This window comes from Pongo pygmaeus, chromosome 11 (assembly GCF_028885625.2).
Source record: "Pongo pygmaeus isolate AG05252 chromosome 11, NHGRI_mPonPyg2-v2.0_pri, whole genome shotgun sequence".
Lineage (NCBI taxonomy): Eukaryota > Metazoa > Chordata > Mammalia > Primates > Hominidae > Pongo > Pongo pygmaeus.
The window spans coordinates 96,659,845-96,684,776 of record NC_072384.2 but is presented as its reverse complement, the minus strand read 5'-3'; the positions used below and the strand labels follow the sequence as shown (position 1 = coordinate 96,684,776).

General features: G+C 39.8%; 1 protein-coding gene and 1 long non-coding RNA gene across 16 annotated transcripts in view; one reads left to right on the top strand and one right to left on the bottom strand.

Annotated features, from left to right (window-relative positions):
• CCDC150 (coiled-coil domain containing 150) overlaps positions 1 to 23,469 on the bottom strand; it is a 94,298-nt gene extending 70,829 nt beyond the window's left edge. For 5 of the 15 annotated variants that reach the window (XM_063647769.1, XM_054477071.2, XM_054477077.2 and 2 more), the window contains exons 1-5: positions 23,295 to 23,416; positions 16,485 to 16,648; positions 6,144 to 6,364; positions 5,861 to 6,039; positions 4,134 to 4,202 (exon numbers count right to left, since the gene is read on the bottom strand). In XM_063647769.1, coding sequence (XP_063503839.1) covers positions 4,134 to 4,202; positions 5,861 to 6,039; positions 6,144 to 6,364; positions 16,485 to 16,648; positions 23,295 to 23,411 — 750 coding nt within the window. In that variant the 5' untranslated portion in view covers positions 23,412 to 23,416. Of the gene's footprint in view, positions 1 to 4,133; positions 4,236 to 5,860; positions 6,040 to 6,143; positions 6,365 to 16,484; positions 16,649 to 22,830; positions 23,190 to 23,209 lie in introns of those variants that run through there. The other 10 variants (XM_054477080.2, XM_063647773.1, XM_063647774.1 and 7 more) reach the window with 7 other exon arrangements.
• On the top strand, positions 23,459 to 24,670 carry LOC129031165 (uncharacterized). Its single transcript, XR_008500973.1, has 3 exons — positions 23,459 to 23,592; positions 23,673 to 23,816; positions 24,425 to 24,670. It is a non-coding gene; the product is annotated as an uncharacterized LOC129031165 (long non-coding RNA).
• The last annotated feature ends 262 nt before the right edge of the window (positions 24,671 to 24,932 follow it).

Below are 24,932 nucleotides of genomic sequence, written 5' to 3'. Positions count from 1 at the left end.
TCCTAAAGGGCTGAGATTACAGGTATGAGCCACCATGCCTGGCAGTTTTAAGTTTTTGCGGGGTGGGTTTTGGAGACAGGATCTCACTCTGTGGCCCAGGCTGGAGTGCAGTGGCATGATCACTGCAGCCTCGACCTCCCAGGCTCAAGTGATCCTCCCACCTCAGCCTCCTAAGTAGCTCGGACCACAGGTGTACACCACTGTGCCTGGCTTTCTTTTTTTTTTTTTTGAAATGGGGTTTTGCCATGTTGCCCAGGCTGTTAAATTCTTTAAAAGGGAAAACTATTAACACTTTGCCTATTTGTGTTATAATACCTTGTTACAGGGGTTGCCAACCCCTGGGGCCACAGACTGGTACTACTCCATGGCTTGTTAGGAACCAGGCCACACAGCAGGAGGTGGGCAGTGGGTGAACCAGCCCTACCACCTGGACTCCGCCTCCTGTCAGATTAGTGGCAGCATTAGATTCTCATAGGACCGTGAACCCTATTGTGAACTGTGCATGCAAGGGATCTAGGTTGCGTGCTTCTTATGAGAATCTAACTAAGGCCTGATGATTTGAGGTGGAACGGTTTCATCCCAAAACCATTCCCCTCAACCCCCACAACCCCATGGAAAAACTGTCTTCCAAGAAACTGGTCCCTAGTGCCAAAAAGGTTAGGGACTGCTGCTTTATTAGTATTGCTTTTTATATGTAGAAGTATTCTTATGTGGTCAAATCTATTGACCATTTTATAATTTTGCTCTTTTTAAGCTTAGAAATTGCTTACTTATCCAATGATAAGTTAAATATTACAATCTTATGTAAGAATGAGCCATTTTATTTGTGGTTATATTTTTTCAGATTTTAGTATCAGATTATAATTACTTTAGCATATAGAGTAGCTTAATATACTTTCCTAAACTTTATATCAAATTAGGTACTATAATTTGTTCAAGATATAATTTATTCTTTGAAAGTTTCAAAATACCCAGGAAATCATCTCATTTAAAGTTTAGTTGCATTACTGTCAAATGTGATTCAATCTCTAGTTCATTCAGAATTAAATATTTCACTCTTTTAAATTCTGTTTTAATCACCCCCATTATGTAGGCTTGAAAGCATTCAGCTGGCCACCTTTTTAAAGAACGGCCACTTTTAAAAAGGGACATTTTCCTCTTTTATACATGATATACCTACAATGTGCCATACAAAAGCACATTACAAAGAGAATCCTTTACTAATGAAGTATTTGTTTCTGAAGTACTATTAAGGGCAATAAATTAATCCATTTAATGTTTATCACATCCAGATTTTGTATCTATTTTATATATATTTATTATCTCTTAGGAAGATAAATACCACACTTCTTCTATCTGTATATAACCCTCTGTCATAGGCGGAATTGTGTCTTCCAAAATTCTTATGTTGAAGCCCAACATCTGCTACCTCACAGTGAGACTCTATTTGGAGACAGGGCCTTTCAACAGGTGATTAAATTAAAATGAAGCCATTGGGGTGGACCCTAATGTGATCTGACCATATCCTGATTAGAAGAGATTTGGACACACAGAGACACCAGGGATGGGTACACACAAATAAAAGGGCATGTGAGGACCCAGTTAGAAGGCAGACACCTGCAAGCCAAGGAGAAAGGCCTCAGAAGAAACCAAATCTGCTAACAACTTATCTTGGACTTCAAGCCTCCAGAACTTCAACAGATAAATTTCTGTTTATACCACCAAGTCTTTAGGATTTTGTTATGGCAGCCCAGCAAACTAATATACCCTTTCTATTTCACATACCCTCAGAATGCCCATGTTTGACTAGCATAGTACTTCTGCAAGTCTTTGACAGAGCTTAATCAAAATTCAAGACTTTACCATAGAACCAAGAATTAAGAATAAGACTTCCCCAGTAAAAAATAATGTTAAATGGCAATCCAAAGGAGCAAGGATTGTCTTTTCAACAAATGGTGCTGGAAACACTGGACATCCACATGCCAAGAAGAAATTCATCTAGATACGGATCTCATACCTTTCATGAAAATTAGCTCAAAATAGATCAAAGACCTAAATGTAAAATGAAAACCTATAAAATCTCTTAGAAGATGATACAAGAGAAAATCTTAGTGACTTGGGTTTGTCGACTTTTTAGATACAATTCTAACATTACAATCCATGAAAGAAAAAAACTGATATATTGGACTTCATTAAGAGTTCCTTCTCTGTGAAAGACAGCTAAGAGCATAAAAAGATAAGCTACAGAACAGGGGAAAATAATTGCATAACACATCTTTGATAAAGGACTGGTATCCAAAATATACAAAGAAGTCTTAAAACATAACAATAAGAAATAACCCAGTTACAAAATGGGGTAAAAGTCTAACAGATAACTCACCAAAGGAGATATACAGATGGCAAATAAACACATGAGAAGATTCTCAGTGTCATTATATCATTAGGGATTGCAACTCAAAACAGGATACCACTACGCACCCATTGGAATGGCAAAAATTCAAAACACTGACAAGACCAAATGCTGGTGAGGATGTGCAGCAACCATAACTCTTATTCCTTGCTGATGGGCAAGCAAACGATACAGTCATTTTGCAAGACAGGTTGGCAGCTTCATACAAAGCTAAACATAGGCTTACCAGATGAACCAGCAATTGCACTCCTAGGTATTACATTTACCCAAATGAGTTGGAAACGTATGTCTATGTAAGAACCCGCACACAATGTTTATAGCAGCTTTATTCATAATTGCCAAAAATTGGAAGCAACCAATATGTCCTTCAATAGGTGAATGGATAAACAAATTGTGGTACATACAATAGAATATTGTTCAGCTATATAAAGAAATGAGTTACTGAGCCATGAAAAAACATGAAGGAACTTTAAGCACATATGCATAAAAGAAGCCAGTACAAAAAAAGACTACATACATACTCTATGATTCCAACAATAACAGAACTAGAGAGACAATAAAAAGATCAGTGGTTGTCAGGGGCTCAGGGGAAGACATGAGGAGGGATGGGTAGGTGGAGCACAGGGCATTTTTAGGGCAGGGCAACTATTCTGTGTGATCCTGTAATGATAAATACATGGCATTATGCATTTGTCAAACCCACAGCACTTTACAGCATGATGAATAGTGAATCTTAACATATTTCACTAAATGATGGCTCAATATTGGCTTACCAAATGTTACAAAAGTACCATACTAATGCAAGATGTTAATAATAGTGAAACTGCAGGAGTGGAGAGAGGGGTATACAGGACTCTGTGTTTTCCGCATAATTTTTCTGTAAACCTAAAACTGCCCTAAAAATAGTCTAGTACAATATCTTAGAAATAAACTGAATACATTCTAACTATGAGCAATCAAGCTTTTATCAGTAATTACTGGCAAATAAAGTACTCAATATAAGACAATTTTCCAAATACCTATGCTTACCACCTAAGCACTAAAATTTATAACCTTAAAAATAGTTTTGCATAAGAATTTTCCTAAAAAGTATGTCTACTTCTCTATTTTGTATTAACAGAATCTTTTAAATATAAATTGACCCATTAGATTTGAACATCAATTATTAATACTATTATGTCAGGGAATATTGAGGTTTCAGGCCACTGCCAGAGTATATTGAGTTAGTAATTCTACTGATTCTTCCACTGTTTTCAGCTGCAAATTTTTAGTCCAACAGCTTTTAGCAGCCACCTACTTCATACTTCCCAATCTGCTATCTACTAAAACAAGCTGAAATGAAAGTTTAAGGTAAAATTAGATGAACAGACTTATTAATAGCTTTTTATTTTAAATACAACTTTAGATTAAAAGGACTTTGCATGAAAGTGTCCACTTAACTATGGTGCACGGGCAGCCACGAGTGGTAACTATTCCTTCCTGGTCACAAAGCATTTATTTTTTCTTTCTAGTTTTATGCCAGTATTGAGGTAAAAGGAAGTCTTAATGTCATGTAAGGGCAGGCACTTTCACTTGAATTCAATGTGGCATATTTTTAAAGTCTTCCTACTACATAGTCACATATTTTCTTCTTCAAAGGTTTCTTTCCATTCTCTCTTTCTGCTTTCTTGATTTCCCCTCTGCAATTCCAACACCTCCTCCACCCTCCATCTTTTTGTCTTACCTCTTGAATTTTAAGGTTCATTTTACGTTTTGTGGTCTTCAGTTCCTCTTCAATAATGGCTGCATTCTTCTAAAAGCAGAAGGAGAAAAGATTCTAAATAATCTGAAATGACAGGAAGAAATTGTCTATAGGTATATCAGATCAAATCAGGTTTTTTTCTGGCAACCTATAAATGCTATTTTTAATATGGTTATAAATACTCCTTGTTATAAGTCTGAAGTAATTATTACCAGGAGTTACTTAACAGGAAAGTTATTTTATTACTTTGATACATGATTTCTATAATTTCCTCTTTTATATCGTAAACAGTGATTAATCACACCCACCTCCCATATAAAATTCAATAATTAGAGGTCAATCTGGTAATTGACAGACATTTTACTTACAGGGTATATTCTTAATTTTTTAAAGAACTCTATTTTTCCAGCTTCAAATATTATTCGTGCTTACAAGCTGAGGATGAAAAACACAGCTTTCCCTACTTATTCTCTTTCTTATTAAGATAAATGGCACCACAATCTCAGATGTAAAACCTCAGAGCGATCTTTGCCTTCTTTACTGCCTTCAGTCCCTCCCAGTACCATATTTGAGCATATTTTTTTTTAACAGAACATTCCTCTTTCCTTTCAAAATGCCACAACCCTAGATCAGACCTAATTTGGCTCATGCCTCAAATAATGCAATCGATTCCTAATTGGTTTCCTTGCCTCCAATTTCTCTCCCTATTTTCAATACCCTATAATACTGCTAAATTTGTTTTCCTGTTTTCATTATGTCACTTCCATATCAAAAATCTCAATCACTCCCCATAGGATCAACCCCAACTACTAATTATTTCTGATTTTCAGATGCTCTATAATGTCATTGCTAGCTAATATCCAACTTATTTCCCACAAACAAATCCTCACTCTTGTAAGGCTAGTTTATATATTTCTCCTAGCTGTACCCAGTAGAAAGATCCAGGTTCAAACCTGGGTAACAAGAAGACAACAGGTATGTCTGATCTTGGACAACTGATTTATCCCAGGGACCCAGTACTATCATTGTTAAAAAATGGGGATAATAATATCCTACTTCACAAGATTTTTGCAAAGATTAAACAAAATAACACGTTGAACATCCATTACATTGCCTAGCCCATGAAGGGAGAACAACATTGTTAGTTTCTTTTCCAAGTAGTCCTTATTCTTTGCTGCCTCTGCGTGTGCTCCTTGAAATGTCCTCACCCCTACACTTTGCTTCTAAAGGTCCTATCCCTTCCCTGAAGCCTGCCTGATCTATTCTAGATAGAGCATCCTCACCCTTTCAAATATGTCTGAACACAAAGCCCTTACTCGGCAATATTCACTTTTTGTCCTATACTATTCTGTAACATTTCCTATACTCTTATGTTTTCCTTATTTAATTTCTCATGCTGTAGCTTGTTCTCCCAACTAGCATATGAGTTCCTGAAGAGCACAGGCTCTATCTCATACCTCTGGATCCACACCATCACTTGTATGGGGTAAGGGTTGTACAAATAATCAATCACGGATAGCATACGGTGGTTTAGGTTATCAGTGCAAATGTCATAGGCCAAGAATCCTCAAATCAACATGCCAAATGTCAAATGCCAAGAATCCTCATATCAACTTCACCTATTTTTAAAAGTCAGTGTCATAGGTCTGTTGCCTCCTCCAGCTAACACATAACAGTGTGTTTATACTTCAGAACTCTTAGACTCAAACCTTTGTTTGCGAGGCAATCTCCAGAGTGGCAGTCAACCTTTGCACCTCATCTTGTGCCTTGTCTTCTTCCTCTTTTACAGCTCTCAGTTGCTGGCGCAAATTCGTAACTTCAAGATGCAACAGTTTCAGGTCCTTAGAATGCTCTTCCTGTATTGCATTCAGTCGATCTTTCAGAAAAGCTACCAGACCGCACAGGAGGGGCATCAAGCAGCAGAAAGAAGGTCAGTAAAGAAAACCAAGCACCTATACAGGACCACATTTCTGATGATTCTTATCTCTATACCTGTTTTCTGAGGATTCAAATCCTTTTCAGTTTGCAGCCGAAAGATGTTCATCTTCAAGGACTGAATGAGGCTTTCAAGACGGCACATTCGATTTACCAGAAACTCACAGTTCTTCCATAAAATATCTCTTTTTCCTGCACAAATTGCTTCATTTTGGATAGGACTAATGACTTTCTGGCTGTCCAGGTCTTCTAAATGGTTTGGAGCTTCCAAATAGCCTCTGGACAAAGATCCCAATATAACAATATTATGCAATGCAATTTCTACTACGGTAATCCCAAAAACTGAGTCAATGTAACATTTCCAATAAGAACAATAATTGGAGAGTGACATCACCAACATGGCAGGCTTCTGACTCTCCCTCCACATAGGGACACACTAATCAATTCCCTCTGAGAATTGATTAATTGACACACAGATCAATTCCCTCTGAGAGAAAGTCAGAAACAAGTTGAGAGACTCTTCTGTATCTGGCAACTGAGAAAATATCCACATTGACTAGGTAGGAAAAGCTGAGGCACACTCAGGTCCAAACCCCACCCCAGGCACTGTGCCATCCAGTTAAGAAGGTATCCCCAACACCTATCCTCTCCCTGAGGAGAGAAGGGTTTGGACCTCATATTTACCACCCTAACTCTAAGATTCCCCACAGAGTGGCTTTTAATTCACCTGCCTCTAGAAGCAGAAGGGATTAGGCATACACAAGTCTCCCCAGACCACAGAACAAAGAGGTGATTATACATGGATGTGTAAGCACTTACAGAGAGGCTTCATCCCCCAGGATCAGGGTAGAGAAGGGCCTACAACTCAAAGCTCCCAGTTTCTGCCTGGAAGGGGTTGCCAATGTACTCTGTCAACTGCTGCTGTTACCAGTTGAGCTTCATACAAGCCTGCGTCAGGGAATTAACTGGGCTGACAAACATAACCTTTGGCAGCCTGAAGGGGAGCTTGGCAGCCCCCAAGCCTATTCCCCTGGCTCACTCCCATCAATAACTTCAGTCTACCAATCCCTCCTGGAAAAAGTTTTTCCATGCATCAAGCACCCCAACTTTTGTAACTTCTACTTGAGGGACTGCATCTTAAACCTCCTAGCTCTAGAAATAGAAAGGATTAGGAATATAAGAGTCTCATATGAGAATCTCCCCAGATCACAATACTAAGAGGTGGTTTTAAACAGGAGTGCAAGCAGTTCCAGGGACTACACCTCTTGGAAGCAGTGCAGAGAAAGTGCTGAAACACACAGTTCTGTTTTTCACTAAAAAGGATTTCTCTGTACATTCTTCCAGTGAATACTTGATGGTCTGGCTTCTAACTAACTTGCATCAGGGAGTTAATGGGGCAGGCAAACAACACACCTCTGGCAGCCTAAATGAGAGCTTGGTACTTGCCAAGACTTCTCCCTTAGCTTGCCCCAGCGATAACTCCAAGTCTACAGAAGCTTCCTAAAAGTAGTCTGTCCACTTATCGAGTGACATAACTTCTACAGCTCTCATGTAAGGACTACCTCCTTAGCCACCCAGCTCTGGGAGCTGATTTGGCTCTGCATTTCCAAGTCTCTCTAGACCACAGAAAACAAAGAGGTAGATATACAATGGGCCCACTCCCAGTGGCCATACCCTCAGAGGATGTAGTCTGAATGACAGTAGTATAGGTATTTGCCACAGAGCTTCTCCCTGGCTTAGAGTGGAGAGAGATAAATGCCTGCCTTAGTGCAGATAGATAATGCCTGCTTTAGTGCAATAAGAGATAAATACCTGCTCTCAGCTTCACTCTGAGGATAGAAGGAACTGGAACATGCATCTAACACCCTAATATTTTCAGCTGCATCTAGAGAGCGTGGCTTCTGTCTTACTGCTCTCATGGTACTAACAAGACTTGGCGCATCTTAATCTTCTGGGGCCACCAAAAACAGAGATATCAGATTGTACAAACACAGAGATTTGAGAGATACATTATAATTTCTGGCTGTACGAATTGGTAAGATCTTCTAAATAGGGGCCGGTTTGACAAGACTGGGAGAGGTTACTGTCTTGATGTACAGAAACCAACACAGCGAGCTAAAAGAAAAATGAAGAAATAGGAAAATATGTTCCATATAAAAGAATAAGATAAATCTCAAGAAACCGATCCTACTGAAATGGAGACATGTGGTTTTTCCAAGAGCGAATTCAAAATAATGGTCATAAAGATGCTCACCAAGGTCAGGAGAATAATGCAAGAACAAACAGAATTTCAACAAAAGAGAGTAAGAAAGTATAAAAAAGTACCCAACAAATCATGTAGCCGAAGAATACAATAAAAGAACTTAAAAAATTCAATAGAGGGGTTCAATGGCAGACTATATGAAGTGGAAGTGTATAAGTAAACCTGATGACAGGTCACTGAAAATCATCCAATGTGAGGAGCAGAAAGGAAAAAAAAATGAAAAGGAGTGAAGATAGCTTATGGAACTTATGAGATACCATCAACAGAAGAATACGCCCATTATCAAAATTGCAGAAGGAAAAGTGAAAGGAACAGAAAACATATTCAAAGAAATAATTTTAAAAAAAAGCAAACTTCCCAAGCCTGGGGAAGGACATAGAAATCCAGATCCAAGAAACCCAAAGGACAACAAATAAGATGAACTCAGAGTTCCACAGTCCCATACTTAGACACCTACATAGTGTGGATGTCTGTTCCCTCCAAGTCTCATGTTGAAATGTGATACCCATTGTCAGAGGTAAGGCCTGGTGGGAGCTGTTTGGGTTATGGGGCAGCTCACTCATGAATGTTTTGGCAATGAGTGAGTTCTCACTTTTTGTTCACACAAGAGCTGGCTATCTAAAGGATCCTGGCATCTCTTCCTCTTTCTCTCACTTCCTCTCTCACTTCTTCTTCTTCGCCTGCTCCCCCTTTGCCTTACACCATGATGGTAAGCTTCCTGAGACCCTCATCAGAAGGTAAACAGATGCTGGTGCCATGCTTTTTAGCCTGCAGAACTATGAGCCAAATATATGTCTTTTCTTTATAAATTACCCAGCCTCAAATATGCCTTTACAAGCAACACAAAATAAGCAACACAGAAAGTTGGTAACAAAGAGTGAGGCATTGCTATAAAGGTAATTGAAAATGTAAAAGCAGCTTTGGAACTGGGTAATGGGCAGAGATTGGAAGAGTTTGGAGGGCTCAGAAGAAAACAGGAAAACGAGGGAAAGTAGAACTTCTTAGAGACTTATGTGGTTGTGATGAAAATGCCAATAGAAATATAGACAGAGAACATGCTGATGAGGTCTCAGATGATAGAAATATAGACAGAGGACAGGCTGATGAGGTCTCAGATGAAAATGAGGAAGCTATTGGAAAATAGAGTAAAGGTCACCCATGTGACACCCTAGCAAAGAACTTGGCTGTACTGTGTCCATGCCCTTAGGGATCTGTGGAAGTCTGGATTTAAGAGTGATGTCCTAGGGTATTCAGCAGAAGAAATTTGTAAGCAGTAAAATGTTCCAGAAGTGATGTGGCTGCTTTTAACAGTCTAAATTAGATATAGGAACAAAGAAATGACTTAAGGTTGAAACTTATATTGAAAAGAGAAGTACAGTATAAAAATTTGGAAAATTTACAGCCTAGCCATGTGGTAGAGAATGAAAGAACATTTTCAGGAAAGGAATTCAAGTGGCCTGTGGAGCAACCATTTGCTAGAGAGATTAGCATGACTAAAAGGAAGCCAAATGCTAATAGCCAACACAATGGCAAAAAGGCTCTGAAGGCATTTCAGAAATATTTGAAGCAGCCCCTCTTATCACAGGCCCAGAGGCCTAGGATGAAAGAATGGTTTTGGGGACTTGGTGTCACTGCCCTGCACCACCTCAGGAATGCTCCCCACATCCTGGCTGCTCTAGCTTTCATCATGGCTCAAAGGACCCCAGATACAGCTCAGGCCACTGCTTCAGAGGACATAGGCCATAAGCCTTTGTAGTTTCCATGTGGTGCTAAGCTTGCAGGCATGCAGAATGCAAGAATGAAGGAGGCCTGGCAGCTTCCACCTGGATTTCAGAGGATGTATGAGAAAGCCTGGGTGCCCATGCAGAAGGTCTCTGCAAAGGCTCTGCTCCTGCAACAGGCTTCTTCTAGGGTAGCACTGAAGGGAAATGTGGGACTGGAGTCCGCCTGGGGGCACTGCTCAGGGGAGCTGTGGGAATGAACCCACCCTCCAGACCCCAGAAAGACAGAGCCACTGGCAGCTTTTACCCTGAGCCTAAAAAAGCCACAGGCACTCAACTCCAGCCCTTGAGAGCAGCCATGGAGGCTGCAACATGCAAAGCCAGAGGGATCGAGCTGCTCAAGGCCTTGGGAGCCCATCTGGCATACCAGTGTGCCCAGGATGTGGGACAGAGAGTCAAAGATTGTTTTGGAGCTTTAAAGTGTGGGACCCATTGCTCCTTTCTTTTAGCCAATTTCTTCCTTTTGGAATGGGAATGTTTACCCAATGTTTGTACTACATTGTATCTTGGAAGTAAATAACTTTCTTTTTGTCTTACGGGTTCACAGGTGGAAAGAACTTGCCTTGAGTCTCCGATGAGACTTTGGAATTGAGACTTGGGACTTTTGAATTAACACTGGAATAAGCCTTTAGTGTACTATTGAGAAGGGATGATTATATTTTGCAGTGTGAGAAGAACAAGATTTAGGGTCCAAGGGCGGAATGATATAGTTTGGATGTTTGTCCCCTCCAAATCTCATGTTGAAATGTGATCTCCATTGTTGGAGGTAAGGCCTGGTGGGAGCTGTTAGGTCATGGGGGCAGATCCCTCATGAATGGCTTGGTGCCCTCCCCATGGTAATGAGTGAGTTCTCTCTCTGTTAGTTCACACTGGTTGTTTAAAGGGGCCTGGTACCTCCTCCTCTCTCTTGCTCCCTCTCTCATCATGTGACTCACCTACTCCCCCTTTGCCTTCCACCATGATTGTAAGCTTCCTGAGGCCTCAACAGAAGTTGAGTAGTGCTGGCACCATGTTTTTACAGCCTGCAGAACTATGAACCAAATATATCTCTTTTCTTTATAAATTAACCATCTCAACTATTCCTTTATAGCAGTGCAGAATGGACTAACACAGACACATTATCATCAAATTATCAAAAGTTAAAGACAAAAATTTTTAAAAGCATCAAGGGAAAAGTAGTTTGTTACATACAAGAGAACCCATACTAGACTATCGATCAAGTTTTCAACAGAAACCTAGTAGGCAAGAAAAAAGTGGAATATATAGTCAAAATCCTGAAAGAAAAATAAAACTGTCAACCAAGAATACTATCTCAGCAATGCTATCTTTCAAAAACAAAGAGGCAATAACGACTTTCTCAGACAAACAAAAGGTGGAGGAGTTTATTGCCACTACCTTACAAAAAAAGCTAAAGAAAGTTCTTCAAGCTGTAGGAAAAGGATACTAATTAATAAAAGAAAATACCAGAAAGCATAAAAATCACTAGTAAAAGCACTGTCAAATTCAAATCACTCTAATGCTGTAATAGCAGGTTATTAATCAATTATATCTCTAGTATACAGGTTAAAAGACAAAACTAATAAAAACAACTATAGCTACAATGATTTGCCAAGGGATACACATTATAAAAACATGTAATTTGTGACATTAAGAACATAAATAGTGGGAGCAGGGAAAGTGAAAGTGTGGAGTTCAGGCATGCAGTAAAAATTAAATTGTTATCACCTTAAAATAGCCTATTGTGTTTTTTGGTAATCCTCAGAATAACCACACAGCAAAATAAGAACACATTGGATAACCTAGAAGAAATGGATAAATTCCTAGAAACATGTAACCTACCAAGACTGAATAATGAAGAAACTGAAAATCTGAACAGACCAATAAAGAGTAAGAAGATTGAATCAGTAATAAATAAAAAGTTTCCTCCTATCAAATAAAAACCCAGTACCAGATGGCATCACTGTGAATTTCTACCAAACATTTAATGCAGAATACCAATTCTTTTCAAACTGTCAAAAAATTGAAGAGGAGGGAATACATCAAATTTGTTTTACAAGGCCAACATTACCCTGAAATTAAAGGCAGACAAAGACACTAAAAGAAAATTACAGGTCAATATTCCTGAACACAGACACAAAAATTATCAATAAAAACACTAGCAGCCGGTATGGTGGCTCACGCCTGTAATCCCAGCACTTTGGGAGGCCGAGGCAGGCAGATCACGAGGCCAGGAGTTTGAGACCAGCCTGACCAACATGGTGAAACCCTGTCTTTATTGGAAATACAAAAATTAGCCAGGCGTGGTGGCATGTGCCTGTAATCCCAGATCCGCAGGAGGCTGAGGCAGGAGAATCGCTTGAACCCAGGAGGCAGAGGCTGCAGTGAGCCAAGATTGCACCACTGCACTCTGGGCGACAGAGCAAGACTCAGTCTCAAAAACAAACAAAACAAAAAACAAACAAACAAAACACTAGCAAACCATGTTCCACAGTACAGTAAAAGGATCATTCACCATGATCAAGTGAGATTCATCCTTGAGATGCAACAACAGTTCAACATGCCCAAATCAATAAATGTGATCCACTGTATTAACAGAATGAAGGATAAAAATTATATAATCATCTCAATAGATGCAGAGAAAGCATTTAACAAAATTCAACAATGTTTCATAATAAAAACTCTCAACAAATTAGATACAGAAGGAATGTACCTCAACATAATAAAGGGCATATATGAAAGCCTACAGATAACATCATGTTCAATGGTGAGAAGTTGAAAGCTTCTGATCAGGACTGAAATAAGGATGCCCACTCTCACCAATTCTATTCAATGTACTGTTGTAAATCCTAGCCAAAGCAATTAGAAAAGAAAAAGAAATAAAAGAAATCCAAACAGGAAAGGAAGAAGTGAAATTGTCTCTTTTTGTTGAAGACATACAAAATCTTATGTACAGAAAACCCTAAAGACTCTACCAAAAAACGATTACAATAAATGAATTCAGTAAAGTTGCAGGATACAAAATCAACACACAAAAATCAGTAGCATTTCGATTCACCAACAATGAACTATCTGAAAAAGAAATTAAAATAATCCCATTTACAATAGCATCCAAAAAGTACTCAGGAATAAGTTTAACCAAGGAGGTGAAAGATCTGTACAATGAAAACTCTAAAAGGCTGATGAAAGAAATTGAGGATGACACAAATACAGTAATGAGTTATGTAATGACAGGGATACATTCTGAGATATGTGTTGTTAGGTGATTCTGTCACTGTACAAATATCATAGAGTATATTTACACAAACACAGATGGTATAGCCCACTCCGTACCTAGGCTGTATCTCCTGGGCTATAAACCAGTATAGCATGTTACCATACTGCATACTGTGGGCAACTGTAAAACAATAGTATTTGTATATCTAAACATAGAAAAAGTGACGCCTTGCACTGCATCGTTACCATGACTATGACATCACCAGATGATAGGAATTTTTCAGCTCCATTACAATCTTATGGGACCACCACTAATATACACTCTGCCACTGACTGAAATGCCCTTATTGTGCCACATGACTGTAAACTGAAAGATATCCCAGGTTTATGGATTAGCAGAATTAATACTGTTAAAATGTCTATACTACCCAAAGCCATCTACAGATTCAGGGCAATTCCTATTAAAATCCCAATGTCATTCTTCATAGAAATAGAAAAACCTGAAAATTCATATGGAACCACAAAAGACACCCAAAATAGCCAAATCAATCTTGAGCAAAAACAACAAAGGTGGAGGCATCACATTAGCTAATTTCAAATATATTACAAAGATATAGTAATAAAGAGTGCATAGTAGCAGCACAAAAAGACACATTGTCCAATGAAATAGAATAGATAGCCCAGAAATAAACCCATGCATTTATGGTCAATTGATTTTCAACAAAGGTGCCAAGAATACACAATGGGGAAAGGACAGTCTCTTCAACCAAGTATTAGGAAAACTGACTATCCACATATAGAAGAATGAAATTGGGCCCTTATTTCGCCCCATATACTAGAATCAACTCAGAATGGATTAAAGACAGATGTAAAACCTAAGACCTGAAACTAAAACTACTAGAAGAAAACATGAGGGAAAACCTCTTTGATATTGGTCTCAGCAATGATTTCTTGGATATGACTCCCAAAGCACAGGCAACAAAAGCAAAAATAGACAAATAGGAATGCATCAAACTAAAAGGTTTCTGCACAGCAATCAAAACAATCAACAGAATGAAGAGACAACTCACAGACTGGGAGAAGATATTTGCAAATCATACATCTGATAAAGGACTAATATTCAAAATATACAAGAAACTCAAACTACTCAATAACAAGAAAACAACCTTATTTTTTAAACATGGGCAAAAAACCGGAATAGACATTCCTCAAATGAAGACATACAAGTGGCCAACCTGATACATTAAAAAAATACTCAACATCACAAATCATCAGGGAAATACAAATTAAAACCACGGTGAGAAAACCTCACACCTGTTAGAATGGCTACTATCCAAAAGATGAAAGATAACAAGTTGGCAAGGGTATTGAGAAAAGGGAACCCCCTGTACATAGTTGATGGGAATGTAAATTAGTATAGCCATTTTGGAGAACAGCATGGAGGTTCCTCAAAACACTAAAAGTAGAACTGCCATAGGATCCAGCAATCCCACTTCTGGGTACGTATCTTAAGGAATTGAAACCAGTATGTTAAAGGGATATATGCACACCTGTGTTCACTGTAGCACTATTCACAATAGCCAAGATATAGAAACAACCTAAATGCCCATCAATAGGGAAATAAGCCAGGCATGGAAAAACAAATATGCATGATTTCACTTACATGTAAATCTTAAAAAGTCAAACTCACAGAAGTAGAATGTAGAACAGTAGTTAACAAAGGCTGGGTAAAGGTGAGGAGGTGGACAGGGGAATAAGAGATTGTTCGTCAGAGTACAAAGCTCCAGTTTAAGAGGAGGTATAAGTTCTAGCGATCCACTGCAAAGTACATTGACTATAATTAATAATAACGTACTATATATTTCAAAATTCTTAAAAGACTAATTTTAAATCTTTTTGCCACAAGGAAATAAGTATGTGAGGTGATGGATATGTTAATTAGCCTGATTCAATAATTCTACAATGTATGCATGCATCATAGCATCACATTTACCCCATAAATATATACAATTATTTTTCAATTAAAAATAAAATATAAAAAAAGAAAAAAGAATAGATTAGTTAACAAGCATTTATTAACCACTCCAATTTTAAATATATTTCTTGTTATTAGGTAAAGATGAGGCCATGTGTGATAAATGAGGACCACTGACTTTTTAATTGTTGTTTAATATGGATTCATAAAACTTTTCTTGTTACGTAGAAACAAGTGATAAAATATGTTAAATATTTAAAGTGTGATAATTAGGTACATAATATATACATGCATTTAAAATATATATGCATATATGTATATTTTATATGCATATTTTATATGCACAAAAATGTTAAATGTTAATTCTATTATAGTGAACTAATTATTAAAGTCAGCATAGAGGCAATATATTCATGTTTTTAGAAAATTTTTAAAGTCATAACAAATATTCCTATTGTGTTACCAACATACTCAACATCTGAACCAAATTTAATCTTTAACTGCTAAAGGGTTATTTATTCCATGGGTGTTATACCAACTATACTAATTTTATATCTTTCCTGAGAGACACTCAGGAAATATATATGTAATTTTTTAAAAATCACACCAGTAAATTCTAAATTGGCTGCTTAAACCCACAGATTCTGCAGGCCATTGATAATCCAACTTTTAATAACTTCTTTAGAAGCACTAGGGAAAAAAATTTTTTTTTAGTATCCCATTCTAAATTATAAAATTTTTAAAGACTTCAAAAACCTCTTTTAATTTACAATAAATATGGGAGAAGAAAATGACCAAATTAATGGCATGAAGCAACATTTTAGCTTTTAACTTTAATATGTCTCTTTTTATTTTAAAATAAGAACAAATCTTTTTTTATTACATGAAAAATTACGTTTGTTTTTAATCAAGTGAACAGAATACCAAAGTTTGTATACCTAATTAACACATTTTAAATATCTGCTTAGGAAAAAAGTGATAGTAGCTCTAGCTCTATCACAGAATGACAACTCTTCATTTTGCAAATGTTTTCTAAGTAATGCTCAAATGAAAATTATTTCTCAGTTCTTTTGCAAATATCCATCTCATCTGCTAAAGTACTGTGACTTAATAAGCAGTGAAGCAAAATTCTTCAACCTACAGAGATCTAAGTTCATTTTTGTTACCTTTTTTCACCAAAATCCAACATTATTAGGTCATCCCTCAGTGAACTGGTCTGTTCCTCAACTATTCTCATCCTTTGCTGAAGTACTGTGAATGTTTCAGAAGCTGTAGCATTGATGTGGGTTGGAGAAAGGACCGGTCTGGACACTGTAGTTTCCATATGTACCTAAGAATACAGTCACAATCTTAGTGTGGTAGGTCCTATTATTGTTCAAAAATAGTCACTGCCATTCTTGTGCCAGGATTAGGCATCAGTGTCCTGTTGAACTCAGGAATGGTGATGTGTTCTGCTTTGGCCAATTAAATGTAGGTGGAAGTTATAACAGCCAGCTTGTTCTTCACCATCTGTCTCTTTTCCCTCCCCTATGAGATGAGCAACATCCCAGGTAGGACTTTCTCCATGCACTAGGATCCCACGGTGACAATGACATCAAACAGACCCACAACCCATTCATGATATACAGTGTAGATGTCATGACATACAATAAACCTATGTTGTTGTAAGCCATTAAGATTGTTGAGTAGTTTATTTCACCATAATTTAGTCTATTCTATTTGCCACTATTAGTCAAACACAAGGACCTATGACTTGCTGAGGAAATGGCTTTTATTACTAGCCATTTTCATCATAACATTACCATTCAACCTTCTTGAAAAACATTCTATACTTGGACCTCTGTACAGCTGTCATAAAATAAATGACTTACCAACTATGTATCCTACATTGAAGCAGCATTTTAAAAAATAACATGCAACCTTAACTTCAAGCCAGAGCAAGACCTTTCTACAGCTATTAACATCAAATTTCCAGACTCCTCCCCCAAAACCCAATGAAAATAAATAAGAATAGTGAGAATACTTTCAAGATATTAGTGACAGAAGCAGAATTAGCTTATATGTGATCCCAACGTGTAAATGAATCGTGTTCAATGACAAGGTAATCGGTGAAAACTTTAAAAACATTGTCCTGCAACTCCGTTCTGTACAGACATTTCTCTACTAATCATGCTATAAACCTTAGCCATTTCTAGCGATAGTGTTCGTATGGGAATGTGTTCACAAGGGTCCGACTTGGGATATCAGGAATACACCTTTCTACCCACTTCCTATGTCATCAGGTATCTCCCTGACCCTCACCTTCCTGGAAGTGAAAGGGAGGTCCACCTCATGTTCAAGTTGCTAAAGGTGGTCCCGGGACCCAGGGCAAGAATTCATGAGTGGGGAGGACGGGTGGCAGGATTTAAGGGAGCAAGAATCATGGTGGGGCTGAGCTTGCTATACCCACTGAGGATATTTCTTCATCCTGAAATAGCTCTCCAATTCACTTTGTATCTTCTTCCCACAGGTCCCAGAAAATGGCCTATTTTTTCTTTTTTGAGACGGAGTCTTGCTGTCACCTAAGCTGGACTGAAATGGAGTGATCTCAGCTCACTGCAACCTCCACCTCGTGAATTCAAGCAATCCTCCCATCTCAGCCTCTCGGGTAGCTGAGATTACAGGTGTGTGCCACCATGTCCAGCTAATTTTTTTTTTTTTTTTTTTTTTTTTTGTATTTTTAGTAGAGATGGGTTTTCACCATGTTGGCCAGGCTGGTCTCAGACTCCTGACCTCAAGTGATCTGCCAGCCTCAGTCTCCCAAAGTGCTGGCATTACAGGCATGAGCCATCATGCCCAGCCTATCTTTCTTTTTACTCTTACTATGGTGTTTCTGACCAGAATTTTTCTTTCACGTCCTACTGTGAAACATTTTTTGACACAAGCTTTTTGCATTCTTTAGATTTGCTGTTAAGTCAGCTTAAGGACATGGGGTGAAAGAAGCTCCCTTCTATTAATTAACTTTCATTTTTTCAGATCATTCCTGAAGGAAAGACAACAACATGCAGATATTGATGCAATCTCTGGACATACAAAAGATTCGAAGTAGGGTTCCTCTACATTTCTGGAAAAAAACAAAACAAAACAAAAAACAGATGTGGAGACTCCTGGTAACGTTACCACATAAGCCAGTATAGTATTCCTCAAGTAGTAAAAGGAAGAGCCTCTGAGTAAGTCCATAGGGCTGGATCAGCTGCCATAAACCAGGGCTGGAGTTGGGGCAGCACTGGGTGGGGAAAGAATGGAGGGGTAACAATGAAGAAGCACCTCCATTCTATTTTCTGTCACCTGCTGTCCAGCTACTGACCTAGAGATAAATCAGGCCAAAGATGGGGATAAAAAGTAGAGAAAGGGTGGCTAATGGGGTGTGTACAGACACAGCTCCTTTGCACTCTCTCCAAAAGAAGCAGAAAAGCCCCTGACCCCAGCCTCGCCTCAGTGGGCACACTCATGTGATATATTCTGGCCAAAGAGACTTTGGGCAGAAGTTTGCAAAAGGGCTCCTAGGCAGACTTTTGTTTTTCTAGATAAAAAGGAGAGAAATGACGGCACCTGTCTTTTCCTACCCCCTTACAATTCCCAGAGCGTTCTATCAGTCAGGCATGCAGCAACTCATTCTCAAATATAAACAAAGAGCCAAAGATCACCAGTGTCTGAGAAACACAAGGAAATGACAGAGAACCTCAGACTAACATGACACTTGGGCAAAACCAGTAATATTCAAACTCTGCTTATGTGAGATAAAAAACTTTTGTTTTTTTTGTTTTAGTCACTTTCTTCTACATACAGTAGGCCCAGGCATTAGCCGATGGAAAAACAAGTAGAAGGAAGAAGTAAAAATGACAAGCAGTGCCGGAGAGGGGAAGGGAGAACAATTTCTGTGGCAATTTATTAGGCCCAGGTAGCTAGTTATAATATAGAGTCTTGTCTATGTTCATTTATATCAGAAGCCAAGCACATAATACTAATACTCATATTGCAAAAGTCTATGTTTGGAAAAAAATATAGGAAATGGAGAAGTTCCCCCACATATTTTGAATAGGATGCAGATTCCCAACTAAAATTTTTTCATGTAATTGTTCAAATGTCTAGTTTTGTTGATATTTCCCTAAGGAACCTATGATCTGTATTAAATGCTTACAGTGGCTCTCCAGGACATGTGTACATTCAGCCATGAAAACAAAACAGCAAATCATTTAAATTGCTTCATTTGTTTAAAAAAAAAAAGAAGGTCCAACATGTTGCGGTAGGAATTTGGTTTGCATCCACACTGAGTGCCACCCGACCCTGCTCTACACTGAAGCTTCTCAGGCTTCCACAGAGAAAATATACTTTCAAAAAGGAGGAACCAACTTGGCCCAGCCTCTGAGGGGCAGGAGGTTTATAGAAAATTCACCCTAAGAAGGGGGAGACTGAGGTGACTTGGACACTCATTGATGGTTGGCAGGGGACAAAGCTTTTGAGTGAAATACATGGTGTTGTCCTTAAAATATCCTCTTAGTCAATCGCTGAGAATCCTGTTCAGGTCATCAAAGTTGCTGATACAAAAATTAAATAAGCCAATCTAGCCTTTGGGGATTTACTAAAAACAGATCTCATAGCCAGGCACAGTGGCTCATGCCTGTAGTTCCAGCATTTTAGAAAGGCCTATGTGGGAGGATCACTTGAGGCCAGGAGTTCCAGACCAGCCTGGCCCACATGGCAAGACCCTATTCTCTTCCAAAAATTTTTAAAAATGAGCTGGGCACGGTGGCCTGTGCCTGTAGCCCTAGCTACTTGGGAGGCTGAGGCAGGAGGATTACTTGAGCCCAGGAGGTAGAGGCTGCAGTGAGCTATGATTGTGCCACTGTACCCCAGCCTGGCTGACAAAGCAAGACCTTGTCTCTAAAAAAATAAAAATGAAAACAAGTCTGAGGGTTAGTGAAAAATCTTCCCTCCCAACCACCACCTCCACTTCCCACCATGGGAAAACAAAAACAAAAATCAAACAATGCCAAGGTCAGGAGAGTCCTTGGAAGCAAGGGAGGGGGCAGTGATGGCTGAGTAGCAAGAGGACAGCCTTAAAGCCACCAGGCAGAGTCCCCGAGTATCTGGGAGGCTGTTAAAGTATGAGACAAGAACTTTCAATCCAGTAAATTAATCTACCAAGTTGGGGCTTAAATTTAGAGATTCTTATTTTCACTGCAGTTGTTCATACCGTTGCCTGTCCTCCCCATCTGGTAGGCCCAAAGCAGGGATAGCAGAAATGCCACCCACACCCCTACATACATAAATACACAAACACTCTCCATTGGCCACCTGGCAGATCCTTATAAGTCATAGTTCTATGGCTCATAGTCTAAGAAGCACAGTCTTACATGAAAAGAATCTACCTGTAATGGCTGACATTCTAGCAAAGAGACAACAGCTTCAACATATCTGTGCTTTGTTGTGTTTGAAAAGGAGCAAATATTGATTGCTGCCTTGAATCTAAGTCCTAACGCTTGATAGTAACAGTAATAAAAATACTGATATAAACTTTTATTTTTAAAAAAGTTCATTCATAACTAATTTCTATGCACATATCATTATTAAACTAATAGAATTCTGTCTTAATGTTTAGGGAGAATATTTCCAAAGAGCTTCTAGGCAGGTAACCTTATGGAAAGCATGGCAAGAAAAAGACCACTGTCACAAGTAATATACCAGTAAAAGCCAGATGACTTTGAAAAGAGAACACGTGCTTCTGTGGACACAGGCTCCATTCTTACACCTGGCAATAGGTGTACAATGGCAAAAGCATATACAAGTATATGCTGTTGGTTCCAAAATAACAGTCCAGGGAGTCAATGTTGTTTATCACAACCACTGGAAAATAATATGGTAACACTGTCTTCATTCACTCACACATCTAACAAATATTTCCTGAACATTTACCATGAGCCACACACTGTTATAGGCAATGGGGCAGGGGGCAGGGGGCAGGGGCGGGGTAGAGCAGTACTGACAAAACTCCCTGCCTTCGTGGAGCTTATATTCCAGCTGAAGAAGACAGACAGTAAGTAAAATACATAGTTTGTTTATTGGTGATAAGTGCAAAGGAGGAGAATGAAACAGGAAAGAACATGGGATGGAGGCTACAGGGCAGATTTTCATTTTAAACAGGGTGGTCAAAGAAGGCCTCATAACATTTGAGCAAAGACCTGTTATATAGATATCAGAGGGCAGAAAGGCCCAGAAGACGGAAACAGCAAGTGCAAAGGCCTGAAGTTAGAAGGTCTGTTGAGTCCACACACAATAAAGAGGTGGGTTTGGCTGCAGAGGAAGGAGTAGCACAGAGAACATTGAGAGATGAGGTCAGAGAGTAATAATAAAACCAAAATATGGCCGGGCGCGGTGGCTCACGCCTGTAATCCCAGCACTTTGGGAGGCCGAGGCGGGTGGATCACGAGGTCTGGAGATCGAGACCATCCTGGCTAACATGGCGAAACCCCGTCTCTACTAAAAATACAAAAAAAAAATTAGCCGGGCGTGGTGGCATGCGCCTGTAGTTTCAGCTACTCGGGAGGCTGAGGCAGGAGAATGGTGTGAACCCGGGAGGCGGAGCTTGCAGTGAGCTGAGACTGCTGCACTCCAGCATGGGAGACAGAGTGAGACTCCGTTTCAAAAAAATAAATAAATAAACCAGAATACACAGAGCCTTGAAGGCCATTGTAAAAGTTTGGCTTTTGCTGTCAGTGATTCTCAGAGCCACTGGAGGTCTATAGCTGAGGAATGCTATCTAACTTTCCTTTTAACTGGATCACTTTGACTCCCTCCCACTCCAAATGGTGGAAGAACAAGAGCAGAAGTAGAGATGCTGCTGGTTAGAACCAAGGTGACAGCAGCGGTATTCCTACTGTAAGAAGTGGTTAGTGGCTAGATATACTTGAAAGATAGCTTTTGCTGATGCATTAGATATGAGATATGAGGGAAAGGAAGAAGCCAAGATTACTACAAGGTTTTTGGCCTGGATGGTGCTATCACTGAGACAATGCAAACTTATTAAGGAAGAATCCGTTTTGTGGAAAAGATAAAGAGTAGTTTTTAAAATGTCAAATTTAAAACATGAAAGATACTAAATACATTATTGAATTTGTGGATCTGAAGTTTGGGGGTGAGGTGTGGACTGGAGATTAATTTCTGAAGAGCTCAAGAAAACCATAAGGCAGGATAACAGAGAACAGGACCTAGTCCTGAGCACGCCAAGATTAACAAATTAGAAGCATGTGGGGGGGGGGCATTTAAGACGGACTAATACGAACTTCTCCAAAGTGTGGTTAAAAGTAAACATTTTTCTATCTTTAGAGCCTAGTACAGTGCCTGGGAAATTATAGGTGGTAAATAAACAGGAGAATACTTCGACAGGAATTTAACGAATGTCTATTCCGTTCTAGCAAGAGCGCCAGGTACTGCGGAAACCGTAAAGAGCAAGCGCAAATTCCTGACACCTACATTCTGGTAAGCAAGCCAGGGAGGATTAACTGGTGGCAAAAATCAAACATTAACGCCGAAATAGCCTTCCCAGGAACCTATTAAACTCCAGTTTAACACATAAATGAAGGTGGTATTGGGCTTATCTGGAGGCTTCGGTGGCTATCCCCCATCCCTCAGCCGGAGCCAGGCCAATGCAATCTTCGCTCCTAAATGGCTTTCACCGGCAGCCAACGACGAAGCGCCTTAAATCAGGGCCCTTAGGTCCAGGGAGGGAGACTGGACTCCGTCAGGACAGGGAGAGGGCGCCAGGGAGTGGTGACTGTCCTTATCTGAGACGACGACTCTCCCCCACGAGCCTCCGACGACCGCTCACTAGCCCAGGGCCCGGCAGCCTCACCCTACAGTCCATCTGTCCGCCTGAGGGTCCGTACTGCAGCAGGCGAGCGGGTTTCCACGGAACTAACACAGCATTTTAAACCAACCCGCTCCCCGGCGCAGTAGCTCCGGTACGCAGGCGCACCCGTGGCAGGGCATGTCGGGAACTGTAGTTTTCCCGGCCCAGGAGGGCCCTCCGCCCTGGGCGGGACCCAGGCCGGCATCCGGCGGCGCTCAGGGAATGCGTAGCGCCGTGAACCAAATGACGACGGGCTCCATTGTGCTCGCGAGCGGGGCACGCCGGGATATGTAGTTTCCGGCCCCCGCCCTCCGGGAGGTCCTGTGCTGCCCACTTCACAGTGACTTGTCTCTGCCTGGTGAACACGCGGTGTTCTGCTAATCTTGGTAAATACATACCCTACAGCAGAGTAAAGAGCATAAAAATTGGTTAAAAATTCAGAGCTTAAACATTCTTCTCGTTAAAGGAAAAATCAAGTCCCTCTTCTTCCTCGTCCATGATGGCCACATGGAGAGTAAAACACAGAAATCTGTTCTCTGGTCTTTCGTCTCTTCGGCATAAATTATTTCTTGCCCTGTCGACAAGTTAATAGGTATTTGTAAATCTGAGTGTAAGTAGCTATGAAACGAAAAAGAGCATTGAACTGTTCCTGGTTTTTTTGGTGGTTTGCTTTTTTGAGATAGAGTCTTCTTCTGTCGCCCAGGGTGGATTACGGTGTTGCAATCTCGACTCACTGCAGCCTCGACCTCCCGAGCTTAAGCGATCCTCCCATCTCAGCCTCCCCAGTATCCGAGACCACAGGCGCGCGCCACCACGTCTGGCTAATTTTTGTGTTTTTTCGTGGAGGCGGGGTTATCACCATATTGCTCAGGCTGGTCTCTTTGGGCTCGAGCCATCCGCCCACCTCGGCCTCCCAAAAGTCCTGGGATTACAGGCGTGCATCACCACGCCAACGTTTCTGAGTTGTTTTGCTTTAAGAATATGTATTCCCACTTAAGGGAAAGCCTTCTATAGTGCGAAGACGACACGGCTTTGCATTTTGGTAGCTGGACAGAACACCTGTTATCCCTGCCAGGGCAATTAAAATGCATTTCTCTCTTCTCCCTGAGAGTGCAGCCAAGAATCACTTCAGCCCTCTCATATAAGCAATCAGATCCGAGATGAGACCTCATTTACTTAGCCTGACAATTGATCTTGCTATTCTAATTCTTTTCATAGCGGAGCCTCAATGTGAGATGCAGAGACTGCCCATCAAACCACAGCCATATTCATCAAGCTTTGAGCCGATCCGGTGAAGGAGAAATGAGCACTGCATACATTATTCAGAGAAAGGGACCAAATAAAGCTTTTAATAGGAAATGAAAATGTATTTTAAAGCGTCAGTGCAAAGAGCCAATTATTTTCATTATGTATGTTTTATCTTGCAATGACCTCTGGTTTATCAGTGGAATTAAGAGATGAGTGATCCGTGTATCCACGTGTTTTTGTGTAATGAGAGTTTTCACCTTCTCAAATCTCCATATTAAGCAGCAGTCAGGGAACCAAACTGATTAAATTCGTGTTTTTCATTTGTTTTCCCCTATTCACCGTCTGGCAAACCGTATAAGAACTTAAGCAATTACGAAGTTAGAGAAAAGGACCTGAAGTCTTCAATAAACTTGAAATCAGGGAGTATAGTTCTCCAACTTTGTCCTTTCTCAAATTTGTTTTGGCTGTTCCTTTAACT